Source organism: Anomalospiza imberbis, chromosome 4 (assembly GCF_031753505.1).
Source record: "Anomalospiza imberbis isolate Cuckoo-Finch-1a 21T00152 chromosome 4, ASM3175350v1, whole genome shotgun sequence".
Taxonomy (NCBI): Eukaryota; Metazoa; Chordata; class Aves; order Passeriformes; family Viduidae; genus Anomalospiza; species Anomalospiza imberbis.
In genome coordinates, this window is record NC_089684.1 from 51,054,579 (window position 1) to 51,072,826 (window position 18,248).

Here is an 18,248-nt window from a genome sequence, read left to right on the forward strand (position 1 = left end):
TTGCTGCATTCTTGAAATGGAAGTGAAACATTGCAGTTGCACACACTGGAATCTTTCTTCAGGTTTACAGCTGGAAAACACTTTGGTGATTGTGGCTTTTCATGGCAACTCATAACAGATTTATTATTATTTTCTTTGACATCCTAACAAACTTCACAGGGAGAGAAAACCACACTCTACCGAGCTCAGGCTACACACACTTGGAGGCCAGGCATTGTTCTGCAGGGAAGGCTAAAACAAGGGCTGACCAAAACCCAATTGTGCAGCTGCCTGTTTAACCCAAACAGCCACAATAACAGTCAATAATCAGATCAACTGGAGCTGCTCCAGTCTCAAACAATGACATCTTGGAGTCTGGGTACAAGTGGCCCCACCAGGCACTGCCTACCTGCACCAGGGTCTGTCTGTTTTTGCAAAGCAGAGCCAGCATGGGCCCCATTCAGCTGCCCATGCAGAGGCACAGAGCACCATTGAGGGTGCTCTGCAGGCACTGGACCATCTGTAGGGGAGTGGTGGCTGTGACAGGGGGCCTGGGGCAGGCTCCTCCCTGTACAGAGCAGCTGGAAACCAGGTAGGCTGTGAAATGGCATGACCTTCCTCTGTTTGGGCAAGAATACTATACTGTCCTCATCTGCTTAAAGAAAAAATATTCTCTACCCAAATGTCATTGGGAGAATGAGATTATGGCTGTGTTCATATTCCTGCTTGTAGAGCTTCTCCCCACTGCTGAGGCAGTCAGGTCTGATGGGTGGCTCCCAGCCTTTTCCTGACATTAAGCACCATGATTAAACTCGACACTTAATCTAAGACCTCTAAATTCAGACCAAAGTTCTTGCAGGGCCCCAGCACCTCAACATTCTAGCAGCAGAATTCAGTGGCTGACAACTTGATCTCCCCCACACAATGAGCCAAGGCTGGCTCAGGAGGAGAGGCAAAGATTTGCAAAGCGCCTTGGAGTAAGGCGCCAGCAGTCTTGGAACGTCTCCTGCAATGGCCACTGCCCCTGGGCTGAGGAGGTGGATGTCCCTGGAGGAAGCAATACCCAGCATGATATTTACAAGGATTTACAACCAGAATTTACAACAGAAATTGCCTCGGGTAGAAAAAACTCAGCATTATTAGCAGTACAGTAAAATATCCTGGGAGTCTCTGAGGATCAGAGCAGGGCACAAGGGAGGCAGGGTTCTGAGTCCTCCAAACAGGTCCTTTTCTGTGAGGAATATTGGTTTTTAAAATTAAGGCACTGACTTGCATTTGCTCTCATCTGAATGACTTGCTGGGGTGGCTCAGTTTTGGTTTGATCTGCTGGAAGGGACAGGCAAGCTGGGACAAGCTCTGTTCAGTCTTATTCATTTGGCATCTTGCTATCACACCTCTCTCCTGGCCAGACCAGTTGTTCCCTACAATCAGGCCCTCTGAGATAGCAAAACGAGCTAAACGTGCTGTTCCCAGAGTGTCCCTCCAGCCTACAAACAGATTCATGCCTGCCACCAGTAATGGAGGGAAGTCCCTGAGCAGGATGTGGATTCCCCTTGGGGCCTCTGAGACGTGCAGGGAATTATTGAAAGCAGAAATGAAGTGAAACTTTTAAAAACTTGTCCTCAGCACTGGAGACCCAGGGGGGCTTCAGTGTAGATCCAACCATAAGGAACCCAAACCTCACCATGGTATGGATGTGGTGTCTGGGGGCTGACTTGCCCTTTGTCCTTCTGCTCTCCTTTTCCCATAAGGTGCAGGACATCTGGCCCAGATGGCCTTTTGTGGCAGCACACCAGTTACATAAGCTCCCACCTCCAGAGAGGAAAGGAAACCTGTGGGAAAAGCCCAAGGAGAGCAGATTTCTACCTTCTCCCTACAGGAAGGGGAGGAAAAGTGTATCCAGGCATGTTTCCTCAGAAAGAGGGTACTACCAGCCCAGGCTGCCTTGCTCCAGGAATGTTGCACAGGATTTTGCACTGAGCAAAGACAAAGCAAAAGCCTTGAAGGACAGATTCTTCTCCATTTCCTTCCCTATCCACAGCACCAGAAGCAGCCAAAACCACCAGGAAGCTCAAAACCAAAGACACAGGTTGTCCTTTCCTAAGAAGCCTCCAGCAGAAGTTGGGCTGTGGCAATGCCACTGAGGGAACCAAGGCAGACACACACTGCAAATCACAATGGCTGCAACAAGGACATGAATCTCTGGGTTTCAGATGGGCCTTGGCTTGTTTAGTCTAGAAAAGGAAGCTAAAATAACAAAAGGGGATAATCATCCAACATGGAAAAGGTTGCTGTAGAGCTGGAGATGATCAGACATTGTCCCTCAGCTCCTGACAGGAGAGCAACAGATAACTGAAGTAATATCCAGCAAAAGTGGCTCCAGTTAGACAAGTAACTAAAAGGAGATTTAAACACCAGACAATAAAAACAGAGATGAAGTTACTGAAAAAATCTCCAGACTACCCATCTATAAAGGTTTCTAATGACAGATCTGACTAACTTTGCCCTAGAACAGTACAGAAACATGCTGTACTTGATGAAGGAAATCTTCATAAACTCTGGCCTCATCTCAACCAGAAATGCTGTTTTAGAGGCTGAACATGGGCAAACAGATGAACAAAAATAAAAAGTAAAGCTACTTGGAGAAATCACTGCCCACAAGAGCAAGTCACTCTATGAAATATGACACTTCAACATTTTTTTCTTTGCTTACTTCCTGTCTCCTGTATTGCAGTTATGTGTATTGGTAAGTCACTGACCCTGTCTTTCTATCCTCCCCCCTTTCCCAAGCCCTGGCCCTGCTTTCCCCCAGGGCTGCTACATATTTAATAGGTATTTTGAGTACATGCATCACTATGGCATCTCCTCCCACCAAACAAAGCTGGAGTCAGTACCTGGTCATGCTGTGATGTTAACCTGTAGCTCCCAAGAGTGGGGGCATGAGCTGCTGAGCTGCACATTCCAAATGACACAATTTACTGAAACTTCAGAGCTAGACTGATTTATGGATGCTTCCTGAAGCCTGCAGGTATGGCAGTGACCTTGTGCTGGTAGCAAAGGCCAGCTGATCTTTCAAGGTGCTCACACTCCAAACAGGTGGATGAAATCCATCCTCACCCCAGCAGAATAGCTGGAAGCACTGAGCCTCTTTCAAAGTGGCATCCAGTGACCTCCTGGTAGCCAAGTGCTGAACCAGCTGAAAAGGTCAATGGCATATCAGCCAGAACAGCTGGATCTAATAGAAAATGAGTCAAGATGATACATAGCTGGCATTGCAGAAATAACAGGTGTCATCTGGGCTGGTTGTACCAGCATGCTGATGTGTTAAAACAACTGAAAAGAGACTCACATGACCACAGCAAATCACCCTCTTCCCAACCACTGAAACTGAGATGATCCACAGATGTTACACACAGATTTTCTGGAGACCAGGTTTCTGCACATGGCAGCTACAAGGCAGATCCCATGGCAAAGCATGGTCTTGAGAAGGGCTTTTTGCAATGAGGGATACAGAGATGGACCAGATTGCAAGATAATAGATATCACCTGCAGTTTTGACTTATTTTAGGACTCTGAAGTTTTCAGTCCCAATCAACATTGCTGCCATCCTGGGTCACACATACCCAAACCCCACATTTTCCATTTCACCTTCTCTGCTATAGTTGAAGAGATGGTGATGTTTGCAGCTTAAAAAATAATAATAGTAATAAAAAGCAGCTGCTTAGCTCAGAGCATCTTTTATTGTCCAAATTAAAGGGGGCTCATGGGGGCAAGGTGAGGAAAGCAGGTTGCAGGGAGTGAGGCTGAGAAGCCAGTAAGTCCTTCTGGGGTCCCTGTGATGCTGCACCTTGCTCCCAGAGCTGTAAAAAGGATTAACTTCACAAATTTAGAAAGAAAAAGAAGGCTAAAATAGGAGTCTAAAATAAGAATCAGAATCCCTCTGGTAAATTGCTGAGTTTGCTCCCTGCTGTAGAGAGCCAGTGGTGTCGGGGGGAGTGAGCTATTTTCTGGAGATGTACTGGAAATAGCACGGGGTAGTCAGGGAACAGCAGAGGGTGAGCAGCAGCAAGGGAACTTGTGGACCCTCAAAAGTTTTCCCACTAGGTAGGGGCACCCCAGAGTACAGTGAGAGGATACATCAGGGACAAGGTGGATGTGGGATGGGATGGGATGGGATGGGATGGGATGGGATGGGATGGGATGGGATGGGATGGGATGGGATGGGATGGGATGGGAAAGGCTGTTGGCTCAGTGCCGCTGATTCAAGGCTCCAATCCTCAGCAACCGCAAGGCACTGAGCCCCAAGCCTTGGTGTGCCACACATGGCTGAGTGCATGGCTGAGTGCAGGGCATGCTGACCCAAAAGCCAGGGGCTTCTCACAGCCCTGTGACTTATGGTACTATCCCAACACCATATCCCAGCTGCTCTGGCCCCCCAGCATGCAGGCAGTGATGAGCAGAGGGTTGTCTGGCAAAGCAAATACTGCCAGGCCCAACATGCCACTGCCAGTGCAGAAATTGAATTTTGAAGCAGTCAGCAGCACTCCCCAGGGAGCACCAGCGCGTGGATGAGGGAAAGCAAGGAAGGAGGTTTTTCTTACCAAGCTTCAATCCTTGCTTGGACATGCTGAAATTAGACACTAAGCCTTAAACTCAAATCCTCTGATCTTCTCTTTTGTGTTCAGCACAGCTCTTGATTTTCCCCTTCTAAAACCTGTTTGTTGTAGCCACTCAAGATTATCTCATTTGTATCTAAATAATTTGTCCTGAATTTTGAGATGATTCTGCCTCTTACAGAAGGCATGATGGGAAGGTGATGGTCATCAGGAAAATCAGAAAAAGCCATGGAGGAGACTGGGGCTAAGAAATTAGGCTAAGTAAAATGAGCCATATGGTGCAAAGGGATCACAGAAGAAAAAAGCCTCAAAACTAATTCCTTGGTCATTGTTAAACCCAGGAAACCATCACCAAACCCTAGGGGTTTGTACTACTACTTTTTTTTTTCTCGCAGGAGCAGCAGACTAGCACGTAGAGCATTACCTTGTAAATGAGTAACCATTCCTTATGGAGGTGTTTACAATAGAGGCACCTGAAGAACTAACTGGTGGTTGTTAGAAGGGTTTTGATGAAATCACATGAAGCTGATGAGTTCAAGCCTTGTGCCTGTCTGGATGAGAACACCAGGAGGGAGGATATCCATGGGAAAGCCCCTCTGCATCTCCAAGAAGAAGGGAGTAAAGGGGAGGGAAGGAGGCACAGAGTTTCTGTACTTCAGCCATTCCTGTGTGTGGGAGGTTATGTGTGATGTCTGTCCCAGTGATGCACTGTAAAAATCCTTAGGGCAGACCTTTTCTGGACCTTCAGTGTTTCCCACTGAGCATTCCTGAGCACTGGTCTCTCATTGTAAGAAAGCATATGGTCAAGTATGGGAAACGAAACCCCCGACTGTCTCAGCTGCTCTCAGGTTCTGTGTGTCCAAGGCTGTAAGCAGCTGAGCCCACGCCAGGTCCCTGACCCACATTAGGACTGGGCAGGTTTATCTGCATTTCCAGGGGCCTGTCCCTGGGAGCACTCTCCTAGAGAAGCTGCAGGCTCTGGGCCTCAAAATGAGATGGAGCCAGGGCTGCCACGGGGCAGCGTCACACAGTGCTTTGCTGCACGGACACTGTCCCGTCTCCTCCCTGAGACCTGAGGCACGGCCTGCAGCCTCAGCCAAGCTTATTTATTTAACCTTAAGGCACTGGCCACTTGCTCGGGATACGGAGTGGACGGGGTCGAATGATGAGGCGATTAAAGATGGTTTATTGCAAAATCAGTCTCATGGAAGGGTGAGACCGTAAGGCTGTTACATCCACTGAAGCAGAGGGGAGAGGAGTAACTCTTCCATATCCCTTTGCTTTCCTACAGGATCCCTCAGTGTGCACATGAGCTCTTCTTCATTCACTTGCAGGGGCAGGGGAAGAAGAGGCGCCTCAGGCGAGGTCCCCGTCCCTGGGGTGGCAGTGACAGTGGCAGCGGCAGTGACAGCGACAGTGCCGTGTAGTACTCGGGAGGGCCGCTGGAGGTCTGCGTGCATTCGCTTCCTCCGGCTCCCTGCCCGGCGCTGCGCAGCGCGGGGTGAGCCCCGCTCGTCCTCCCTTCGCCCGGCCCGGACAGCGCACGCAGCTCCCCAGGCCAGCCCTGTCCCCCGGGGCAGCTCCGCTCCCCTCCAAGCATCCCAGAGCAGCCTCTGGCTCCATGGCACAAAAATCCAAGAGCAAAACTCGAACGTGGGGGGATTAGCTCGTCTGGCTGCTCTCCACGCAGGAGGCACTTTGGGCAGCTGAAGCTGCACCGGCTCTCTGTTTCCCAAGGAACTACTTGCACCTTTCCCAAGTTCTAAACGAATTCATCCTTGGGCCAGACCAGCATGAAGCTGTCTATCCTCGGGGCATGAAAGCCTCCTTCCTTTCCCTGGCTGGCTGGCAACGTTGACTGGGTGATGTTGGTATTTTCACAGCAACGCTCCTTTTTTTCCACGGTCACAGGATGCTATTTTCTGAAGACAGCTGCTGTCATCCAGCCACTGCAGCTCCAGCCCTGCACCTCTTGCCTGTATCCATCATTGCTTCCCTGGCCCCTGCTGCATCAGTTGCCCTGATTTTGTTTTTAATCAAGTTCAAATTCATTTGTGAGCTCCAGGATAATGGCATGAGTGTGTGTTTGCACAGTGGTTTCATTCTCGGAAGGTGCTCACCCCCTTTCCCAGCTGGACAAACAGACAGGAGCAGCAGCTGTCTGACATAGAGGGAGCAGCTCAGTGCCAACACTGAGGATGCAGGATCACAGGTGACTCAAGGCTGGCTCACTTTGGCTGTGTTTCAGCCCAATTTGATTCACCCGCAATGGCAGGATGGCATCTTCCCTGCCCTGGCCTCTGCAGGGTACCAGGCTGTGCTCATTGCTCTGGACTGTGATGCCATAGGAAGGCACTGTGTTTTTTGAATTTGCCCAGTGCATTCAACATAGCAACCTCACCACTATGAAAATGCCACCGGGTATTTCAAACTTCACAAGCTTTTAGGACTTCAGTTTTAAAGGAAATAGGGCACACAAGGATCAAAACATCCCCACTGCAGCAAAATCAGAGCAGTACACAGAGAAAACCAAACTGGACTTCTCAGGAGAGCCTAGACTGAAGCTGCTCTAGCTTCATCTACACAAGGAAAATGGGGACTCCTGGTTCTCTGGGCAGGTCTGCATCTAACACTAGAAAACAGTGTGTGAAACAGATTGTGTCCTGCTGCAGCAGGTCTATCCTCCTGTCCCACCAGTGAACTTTGGGGTGGAGCCTTCCTTGAGCAGATATCCAGAATGCCCTTTGCAGGGGGCACATGTGAGCACTGCTGTCTGTGGCCAGCTCAGAGTTTGCCCAGGGCTCCCCCAAAACCTCTTTGTAGACTCTGACTGATGATGTCCAACACATGTCCCCATGCTCAAACTGTCCCTGAGGAGGTCTGTAGAGAAGAGGACAAAGCATCAGGCAGCTGTGGGAAGTGTGATTTTAAGAACTTGAGGTCCCCCAGAGAAGGGAGGATCAGTCAGATTCATCTCCCTGTGATAGGTGTTGCTTCTCCAGAAGGAGTCCAGGTCTCTGTGTCATCTGGAGTGTTCCCTCCACCCCATGTACAGAGGGAAGGGGATCTGTGGTCTGTATCTTGCAGCAGTGTGGCCTGGGGCCATCACTGAGCAGGAAAACTGGAAATACCTGAAAATTTGCCTCAGTTCCTTGCTGAAAGGCATTATGAAAGCAAAGGAAAATCCCAGGCTGGATCAAGTGCTGGAAAAAACAGCATAAAGTCAGCTCTGACATGAGCCCAACCCATATAGGAGATGATCTATATTGCCTCCCCCGAGGCTACACACACACTGCTGTTGGAGGAGTTGGGGCATTTGCTGGACCTTGCAAGCAGTTACAGGGCAGCCTTGCAGGCCAAGCTGAAAATGTGACTCTCCTTTGCTCAGCAGCAGAACTGACTCAAATGTTGCCAGAAAAACTTCAAGTAACCTTGCCACATCTTTTCCTGCCTTATCATTGCAGAACTCATCTTGAACCAGGGCATTTAGTAGTAGTATTTTGAGGTTTTTCTCCCCACAGTTAGTTTCAAAATCTAATTTTCCTGTCCTTGCTACAGAATACCCTCATACCTTTTCTGCTCCAATTTTCTTCCTGTTTTCCTTTTAACCTCCCCTTGATCCTTTCCAAACTCCTTCCCCCCACCTGCTGTCAGGCTGCAGTGTCTGCCATGTAGAGAGTAAATAGGATGCTCCTCATCCAAGTCCAATCATAACGCTACAGCTGTACTTTGGTGATCATTAGTTAAAACAATCCTTGTTTAAAATACCAGCAAAATAGCTGTTGGTCAAAAGTACAGTCAATAGCCTCATGTTCTCCCCTTCTTCCTTAGCAAAGATGGATACACATTGACAGAGTAGTTCATGATACAGCAGATTTTGTAATAGTGCTACCCTGCTGACCCAAGCAGGTAGCCAAAATTCAGGTGGCTGGAGGTTATTTACAGCAAGAGAAGGAACTGACTGTGGAGGAAGGTAATTTTCCAAAGCGGTGCTGCTAATTTAGAGAGAAGGTACAAAGTCCTGCACTGAAAACCCCAAGAAATGAGCATTTCCTGCCTCACACCACCTGTGTTATTCTCATGTGCATAAGAGCTCTTGTGCTCTCAGTTTTTCTCAGGACACATGTAGTCCTGTCCCCTCCTTCATGGCCTCATGCTCCCAACACAGACCCTGGACAGCCTCCCCCATTCATCACAGAACTTGGTCTGCTTGCACAGCTCTGTCTCCTACAGCTAACTGAAGTGAAAATTTCTGGTAACATTCGGGGGGAAAACTGAACCTTCATTAAAAAAAAAAATCTAAGCTTGCAGCAAAAATATAATAAGGAAGAAATATATGTTGCCTCCCCGGGACTTCATATCCAGTGTCTGAAGATGCTTAAAATCTCTACAAAATCATGGAATGGTTTGGATTGGAAAGGACTCTAAAGATCATCCAGTACCAATCCCCTGCCATGGGTAAGGATACCTTCCACTAGACCAGGTTGCTCAGAGCCCCATCCACTCTAGCCTTGAACACTTCTTTGTTTGAAAGTATTCTTGATGGCTGCACTGAGATGCTTTAGATAAATCTCCAAGTAATTGCTACATAGCTCAGATTTTAATGTTGCTTTGATCTGGAACAGGTTTTCTTCAACATAGATGTTATTGTATATTAAATGTACATGCAAGTTCCAAAATCCCCATTTGACAGAGGATAAAGCAAGCCGTGGGCGTGCACACTGTTTGGGAAACATTCATATTTAATTCACAACCCACAAAATTCTTTCAGCCCAAAAAAGTTGTAGGAAGAGATTAATCTTCAGAGATCCCCCGGGGAGACTTACACAGCTAAGCTAGTCACCCTTAACTCCTTTTTATATATAAACTCCACTGCTTTTAGCATATGATTCATTCTATCTGAGATCTACATTGGGTTGTGAGGCTCCATGACTCCAAAGAGGCCTGTTTTCCCACTTTGCTGTGCCCAAAGCAAAAGCCAGCCAGCTCCAACATCAGCAGAGATCTGTGTGTGTCAGCAGATCCCACCTCTGGCCCTGGTTACCAATTAATGGATTTTTACCAGTTGGAAATAATTTGGCATGTCAGGTTTTATAGTGACTTATTCACAGCATCCAGACATGCAGGGAAGGAGGGAGCCTTCATCACTGCTGGGATGGGTCACAGTGAATGGCAGGACTGGGGAAACCAGAATGTGTGTGCGGTTACTGCCAGACACTCGCACAGCATGGGAGCTGCTGCCAGTGTTGGCTCCTGAGCAGGAGATTTGTGAATCCTCAGCCCTGGGGGTCTGTGCAGTGGGAAAGGGGCCAGCAACACACTCTCAGCAGGAAACCAGTGTCCCTAAGAGAAGGTGCTGCAGAGCTGCTGCAGTCAGAGGGAGTGCAATGAGAAAAACCTGGGATGCTAATTAATCCCCCTTTGGGAAGATATTTATTAGGCAAATGCCTCACATTCATATGCACATCTGCAGTCAACAAAGAGGCTTTTACTTTTTCCCCAGCCCAGCAAAGCAGGAGGGTGGGAAGTTGCTTCAGACAGAAAGGTGCAGGGGGTACTCAGCCTGCTGTGAGCATCTTGGGTCAAGTGTGGAAAAAACAGCTGAAATTACCAAGGTCCAGGTTGAAGAAGAACCTGGAGGTAGTTGAAAAGGTCTTTAAACCTGAATATCTTCTCCCCTGCTCATCGATGGAGACATTGCAAAGGACAGGGTAGGAGCCATCCCTAATAGACAGCCTCATCCTGCTGGGATGAGCTGTTCCAGAATCACTGCATTAATATAACCTGGGGCAGCTTTTGCTGTCAACCAGTTAATTGCTGAGGTTGATAGATACAGCCCCTGATGAGCAAAGGGTTGTGGCTGCTTGCAGCTCTTGCAGAAGAGGCAGCAGGGCCTCTCCTTGTCCAGCAGACACTGAGCGGTGGGTCACACAGGTTTGCCTTGGTATTCCCCATTCCTTAGATATAGGTTCTTTGGGAGAGCAACTGCTCTTTCTGAATTGTTTCCCTGATTTGCAATCGCACAGATCTCACTGCTTCAAGAACTACAGTAAAATCTGGCTGGAAGATGTTTCAAGTCATGCAAAGCCCAGGGTTGGACAGAAAACCTAAAATTTCAGACAAAGAACAAGGTATCATCTTGTCAGCAGGGGAATTGGTAATTCTGATCTACATTTGCTGGGTGTTTCCTAGGGCTCATGGGAGGGAGTGACTCCCCTTGACCCAAGATGAGAGCTGCTGATTTGGGAAGGATAAATAATGGCATTTCCAATGCTTACTGGTTTGATGTGCTAATCCAAAGCAAAGTCAGCCTAAAGCACACCTGCTGAAGGCAAAGCATGTTTCTTACTGAAATACTCAAACCTCCTCAGCCCCCAGAGTCACACAGCCTGCCCTCATTATTCCAGGTTTTTTTCCCCCAACGTACCAATGGATCAAACATCTGTACAATCTCCTGTTTTACACTGAGCAGCGAGAGCTGCTGAGAGCACTGGCATGACATTCAAACTTTAAACTGTCCATCTTAATTAAATTAGTTCTATCCGTGAGGTTCAGCAGTCGGTCATGGCATGTGGGAGATTTACCCTCAGGTCCTGAAGTGGCAGAAGTAAACTCAAGAGTAAAATCCTCACTGACTTGGGATGACAACTGTGTTCTTAAAGACCAAAAGCTCCTGGCAGAGCAGAAGCAAGCTGCTGTTAACAGTATCCTTTTCATTCCAGGGACCCAAATCTGCTGTCTGTGAACCTGACTGGCTTTTGCAATTGATTTCAGAGGCCCTTAATTTTCACTCACATTTGCTTCGGTCAGTCATAGTTTTCAGCTCCTCCTTCCCTCCTCCCCACGGTGCAGCACCCCCTGAACCTCCATCCCCATTTACAGAGAAAGCTGAATCCTGGCTTTGCAATAATAAAGGCAAAGTTTGGCATCCATACAGTGAGGAAAGACTCGGGAAATTCGGTCCAGTGCTTTGTGCCTTCTGAGTCACTGCATGATGGTGCACAAATCACTGCGTCCCTCTGTGCCTCAGTTCCCTTGCTGTGGCCAAGCATGATACCCCCTTATCTCGGGGGAACAGGAGATATTCATTACTGCTCATAAGATGCTCAAATGTGGCAGCATAAATAGTAAACAAGTATTTAGCGCTTTTCTAAAGATAACTCATCTGCAAACACTCAGGTCCATAGCCCAGAATTGGGAGCTCCCTTGGCTGTTACATAACTGCAGTAGGTTGTTTTTAAATTTTTTTAAGGAATGAGTTGTTTTTATTACTGTAGTAATTTCATAAATAAGGAATACATCTGACTAGAAAGGATGAAACAAAAATAAATGCCTGCTTAACCCAGGCATGTGGGAAATAAGCATTATCTTAATTATATTTCTGAAACAGCAACCTCCTATCTTTGGACCAAAGCTTACAGAATTCAAAGGCAAACACTGCCCTGATTTTTTTCAGCTTTTTTCCCTCATCCACAGACTCTTTGTGTTGGTGAATTTGGGGCTGCCAGGTATCTTCCAAGTACAGGAGTCCAACTGCTCCTTCCTTGATGAGATGAGATGCTAGGGGGGATGCAGGGGTGCCATGTGCCTTGCCTCTCCTCACTGGGGTGATCTCCCTCCCACGGGAGGTTCCACTTTTGAGCAGGAGATGCTCTTTTGGCCAAGTCATCCACTATTGCACCTGTGCCACAGTGCCTTTTATAATCCCGTGTTTTGATCTCCAGTGCAGACAGCCAGAGGCTTTGGGAGCTGGGGGTCGCTCCGGCTGCAGGTGCAGGCGATGCTCGTTAGAAAGGGGAGCTCTGCGGGTGCTCGAGCAGCCTGGCAGCGCTGCAGTGCCTGGCCCTGAGCAGGTCCCACAGCCACCCGAGGAGCAGCTTCTCACCAGGGATGCCCAATGCAGTGCAAGCCTGTGGGGTGCTGGCACCGCTCCTCGGGGTGGGAAGGCTTCCAAGTCCTTATCTAAACCTTCCCCCCTCCCTTGTCTCATACTCCTGAACTATTTTTAATAGAAAAGTGAAGCAATTAAACCACTATGAAATCATCACAGTGAAATCAAGCTTTAGCTTGAAGCAAAGATCCAGTGACTGCATCTTCCTGAGGACCAAAGCATAGCCTGTGAACTCCGGGAAGGCAAATCCCGCTGAGTTCCAGACACACCGCACTCCCTAATGGCAGAGCGCGTCTCCCAGGACATGCAGGGATAAAACTTGTCGGGAGGGTGCATGGGTGTATCTCACAGGGACATGTGCACCTGGCAGGGGGATACAGGGATGTTAACGAGAGATGACTGCACGGGGGGTGCACAGGAGCACCTTACCGGAGCAAGAGGCACGATGAAACTTTCATGGGGTGTATGGGTGCACCCTGCGGGTGAAGGCACAGCTGAGGCTCTCAGGAGTTGCAAGTCCCGCGGGGATGCACCGGTGAAGTTTGAGAAGAGACACAGCTGCTCCGGCTGGGGCTGTCACCGGGCAGCGGGAGGTACAGACGAAGCTCTCGGGGGATGCACCTCACGGGACTGGGGGTCCGGGGCCTCCCGTCTCCCCGCCCAGCATCCCCCGCCCACCCCGAGCCTGCACCGGCCGCGCACGGCGCATGCCTCGGGCAGATGCCGGCCGGTTCCAACCGGGAGAGGCCGAAGCTTTTCGGGACCTGCGAAGAGGAGGAGTCCGTCCTCCTCCCTGAGCATCCCCCCTCCCCCTCCATCTCTTCTCACCGCCCCGCGGAGGGGCCTGTGCCGGCAGCGCTTTCTGCACCGCGCAGTGGCGTGGGCACGGCAGGAAAAGTTACTGACCGGGGGGCGCTGAGGGATGGAGAGGGGGATTTACTTGGGTTTCGGACCAGCCGGGGCCGCGCGGCTGCACCTCCCGGCCGTTCCGCCCCCGCAGAGCGTTCCGCGCAGGATGGCGGAGCGGGGGTGCGCTCCGCGGAGCTCCGCGCCGGGGCCGCGCCGCCGCGGGGAAGGACTCACGGCGGAGCAGCCGCACCGCAGCCCGCCGGGACGCGGTGCGGGGCCCGCCGGCCGGCCCTCCCTCCCCGCGGCTCCGCGCTCCCGCAGCGCCCTGCGCAGCTCCGCACACCCGCAGCGACTACTCGAGAAGGCTGCTGAGTGTACAGTGCTTTCGCAGTAGATAAACAGATACATAAAAAATAAATTAATAACCCTCTTCCGCGTGCACCGATGCATGCAGACAGGGATGCGCGGCCCCCGACTCCCCGCGCAACCCCGCGCCGTAGTAATTTGCAAGGGGCGGTGCAGGGATGGGGGGGCAAGGGGAGGTGTCCCGCCCCCACGATCACATGGCGACCCCGCGCAGCCAATGCGGGGGGCTCTAGGACCCCGGGGACCCGCTGCCCCCCCGCCCTATAAATGCCTCTCGAAAATGCAGCGGGGCTCCTTCCTCTCGTCCCGCCCGGCCGCGCTGCTCTGCGCCCCGCTGCCCGCGGGTCTCCGTGCCGGCTCCGCGCCCCGCTCCTTTCCCCTCCCCTTTTTCCTTTTTTTTTTTTTTTTTTTTTTTAATCTTATTTTTTTGTTAATTTTTTGACACCTCCCCTCCCGTTTTTCTCCTCGCCCCCTTCCCGCGGCCGGTTTGCATGCATTGTCTGTCTCCCAAGATGGTTTGTGAGACCAAGATTGTGGCGGAAGATCATGAATCAATCCCGGGATCCAAAAAAGACACGATCATTGTTTCCTCCTCCCAGATGTGGCCCTCTTTGGCGGGCTCACCTCCCTCACCCCCACCTCCCCTCACCCCACCAAAAGAAGACCCTAGGCGCGATAATGTCTATATCCGCGAATTCCACCCCTCTGAACAGGAGGTGGTGCGCCGCATCTTTTACGAAGGGATCATGGAGCGAATCCCCAACACGGCGTTCAGGGGGCTGAAGCAGCAGCCCCTCACTCAGCTGCTCTACGGGCTGCTGGCGGGTGAGTATCCGCTCCCTTTTGGGGAGGGGGGCGCCGGGTTTATTTGCCGCTGTGGGTCTTCACAAAATGGTCGGAGAGGCGGGAGGCGCCGGGGACCGCGGGCGCGGTGCGGCCGGGGGAGCGCCGCAGCATCGTGCGGAGCGGCCGCGGAGCCGCAGCGCTGCGGCGGGGGCAGGGGGCTGGGAGGGGGAGCCTTGCGCCGCCGGGGATGCGCGACCCTGCGCGGGTGTTAAGGGCGGGGAGCCCTGAAAGGGAGGTCGTGGCGGGGGTGAGGGTAGATCAGTCATTCTGGTTATTGCAGGGCTCGGGGGTGCGCGGAGGGGAGCGGAGCGCCCCGCGCACCGGCCGCCCCCGCGCAGCCCGGCGAGGGGGGGTACGGCGTGCCGGCGTTGCCTGGAGACAGCCGGGCCCGCCAGTGAGCGGCCCCCGTTTCCCCCCCGCGTGGGGAGGGGGTACCCTCTGCAGCCGGACCGAGCCGCGGGGTCACCTCACCTCCCTAAGTTAAATGCCCAAAAATAGCGCTTGCGAGGTGTCCCCTCCCCGTGCCAATAATTGATAATGCGTGCCCCTCGCCCCGAGTGGGCTTTGGGGTGGTCTCCTGCCCCCGGTGGCTGCAGGCTGGTCGCACCCCATGTCCCAGACAGCGGGGAGGACGGCATCCCCCGCTGGAGGGGGACCCCCGGCAGGCGCTGGGGAGCTGGGGGGCCCAGCTGGTGGCTCTGGGCCGTGCCGGAGAGAGCCGCCGGCTCAGAGACACCCGCAGAAGCCCCCCGGGATGGGAACGGGCAGGGTGGCTGCCCTGGGAGTCGGTGCTGATGGAAATAGCGCTGCCGCAGTGGCGAACGCATGGCTGCGGAGCGGTGCCCGCAGCGCGGCTCCTCCACCCGGCCGCGTTCCGGCCTCACCGGGGACAGCGAAGGGGCCTGGGGGGTGCGGGGCTCTCGGGGTCCCCACGGCCCCGCTCTGCAGGGGCTCGGTGGGCCCTGGCGTGGCGTGGGGGCGTCCTCCCCACCGGATCCTTCAGGACCTCATAAACTTCTCCGCGTTATCTCGTCGCGATACGCCGTCCCCTTAACACGATAATCTCGAAAGCGTGAACTGCGTGTGTACTGCAAATGTATATTTTGACTGTGCTTGTTTTATTGATTTATTTTTATAATGACTTTGTATTCCGAAATCAACACTAAATTCTCTTTTCTGACAGGTGTCGTTTATTTCTCTTCCTTATCTCCATAGTAATGTGCTTTGTTGTGACCAAGTCCTTCCTGCTGACCTGCTGTTTGCCCATCTTTCTGATGGGCATGAGGTACTACTTCAGTAGAAAAGTTATCCTGCACTATCTCGATTGTGCGCTGCACACGGACATGTCCGATATTGAGCAATATTACATGAAACCGCCAGGTGAGTACAAATTCCCTGAGGGAGCCTTCCTCCCCCCAGCCTGCTGGGGAACATGGCTGCTCCCTGCTGCTGGCGCCTTTTCCTTCTGTCAGCAGCACTGAGCAAGCTCAAAAGTCACCAGAATGCAGCTCTTTAGCCACACCAGGCACAAAGCCATCTCTGGTTTTGGTTTGGTTTGCGGGTTTTTTTGCTGATTTTGGTTTGTTTAATGTTTTTTTTTTCATTATTCCCCCTCCCCCAAGTGCCTAGTCATTCCAGGCAGCCTCTGTCCACCCTGGAGCGCAGCGCTGCTGGGTCCCACATCCACCCCGAGGGCTGGGGTGAGGGTGCCTGGGGACTCTGAGGCTGGAGGATGCGGGTTATTCCCTGCAGCCTGTGTCCACCCCAGCCCCTACACGTTGAGCTCGGTGTTTCTTTGCTCTGTGCATTTGGTATTAGCTCTGACTGCAGGAGGAGAGGGAGATGGAAGGCCTTTTAGCCCAAATGCTCAGAGGAGCCCATTTTAGCTATTGAGCCCATCTTCCCATGTCATTCAAGATCATTCCTTAATGCAGGTGTTTTGGAAGAGGCATGGATCAGGTATGTAAAGGGCTGCTGCCACATAAGCTTGCCCTAATATGGGTTCATCCCTTTGTTCCATATATGCATATAATTAAAAAGACAACATCTAATGATAATATTGCCTTGTTAAGCTGTAAAAGATAACTTAGGTAATTAAAAAAAAATCTCTTTAGAACCTGTCAGGTGCTATTTCCCTTTTTGTAGGCATGCATCCATATTGAGAACAAGAGCAGGGGGATGCCTGGGCAGGTAGTTGGGGTTTGAGGTTTACTTTTGGTAGTCAGAGAGGGCTAGTGGTGAGCTGGAAAAGCAAGGATGGTCTCCCACCTGAGTTCCATCTTCTTAGGGTACCTGCTCTCTTCTTGGATACCTACTGTGTTGTTTTTCCACGTGACCATGTTTTTGCTGTATCATTCCTGTTCCCCAGGTGTGAAAAACCTCTCCCTGGGCATTTCTAGAGAACTGCTAGGAAGTGTAATAGCCACAATCCTTCCCTCACGTCTAATATGCAATGTTACATTTCTCTAAAATATTGCTTCTCTTACGACAATCATTAACTAGCTTAATTTAGCTTTCTCTTCCAATCATAGTGCATATCTTATACAGATCTTGTCCCATCTTACTCACAGAGTGTGTTTCATTTACAGGGCTTGTGTTTGTAAAAAATTAAGTGATGTGTGACTTGTATTTAAAAAGCTCAATCTTCATTAAAGGTGGTGTCAAATAAAAGGGTTCACAGCAAAATATTTCTGCACCTCTGTAGTGAGGCCCAGCAAAGTCTTATGCTGGAGAAAACAGCAGAAGATTCCAGTAGAATAAGAACGTGTAATATGGAGTTAATAGGTGAGCTGCTTTGCTTGTTAATGCTCAGGACGTGCGTGGTCACAATTGAGAGGGATCACAGTGCCTGTATTTGTAACACTATCAGACACAGAAAATAAAGGAAAGGGACTTCAATTTACTTAGGGTCAGTAATATAATTTGGTTCAGCTGTGTTGCCAACATGCCTTTGAAATGTTAGCATTGCTTTTATTTGGTACCTGAAAGAGCTCATGGCAATTTCAGAGCAAATGTGTGGGCTTTAATTTTTGACAGAATTTAATAATGTAATTAGGCTTCTGCCATGCCATAAAAAGCAGATTTATGGGATTGTTGGTGCTTGTTAAAGGTTCTTGATGATGGTGGTGCTGGATATAAAGGGACCAGGGAGGCTTTGGGGTCTGGAGAAAGGTGTCTGTGCATTGGAACCAGAACTGTCCATGTGCCATGAATCCATGTGGTGCTATTTTGTGTAGCTGGCCACAAGGCATGAATCCAGTGGTTTGCTCCTGTTTCCTCCAAAAATGCAGTTGGTGGATTTTTTTTCCAATAGGACATCAGTATAAACACAGTCGTCCTAGAACATGCCAGAGTTTTGTGCACTTTGAAGGCTGGCTGGGTGAACATCCAGAGGAAGGCAGCAATGTGCCACTCAAAGGACAGAACAATAGCAATAAAACAAATTCAAGCCCCAAGTTTGTCTTTTATTTGCCTAGTTTACAAATTAACACCCAGGCAGAAATTATTGCAGTGGGAATGAGAAGGGCTTGTTGTATTGCTGCAGCTGAGATATTTGTGAGAGCTTTCTCAGTGAGTTATTAAGAGAAGAGTAATGGGGTGTGGGGACAGGGTCACAGGGAGGCTGGAGATGGCCAGAGCTTGACTAGATAAGTTGAACCCAACCTGATATAACTGCAGCTTGGCCTAGGAGTATGACCAGG

The 18,248-nt window shown here is 50.5% G+C and overlaps 1 protein-coding gene and 1 long non-coding RNA gene across 3 annotated transcripts in view; both read left to right on the forward strand.

Moving 5' to 3' along the window:
• Positions 1–5,185, forward strand: part of LOC137472940 (uncharacterized) — a 59,555-nt gene extending 54,370 nt beyond the window's left edge. The window contains exon 4 of one of the 2 annotated variants that reach the window (XR_010998499.1): positions 4,991–5,185. This is a non-coding gene — a long non-coding RNA (uncharacterized lncRNA). Of the gene's footprint in view, positions 1–3,395; positions 4,134–4,990 lie in introns of those variants that run through there. The other variant, XR_010998501.1, reaches the window with a different exon arrangement.
• An 8,611-nt stretch (positions 5,186–13,796) lies between these two features.
• The window catches only part of NAT8L (N-acetyltransferase 8 like), a 28,445-nt gene continuing 23,993 nt past the window's right edge, over positions 13,797–18,248 (forward strand). Inside the window, exons 1-2 of the mRNA XM_068188481.1 lie at positions 13,797–14,526; positions 15,763–15,927. Coding sequence (XP_068044582.1) covers positions 14,193–14,526; positions 15,763–15,927 — 499 coding nt within the window. The 5' untranslated portion in view covers positions 13,797–14,192. The remainder of the gene's footprint in view (positions 14,527–15,762; positions 15,928–18,248) is intronic.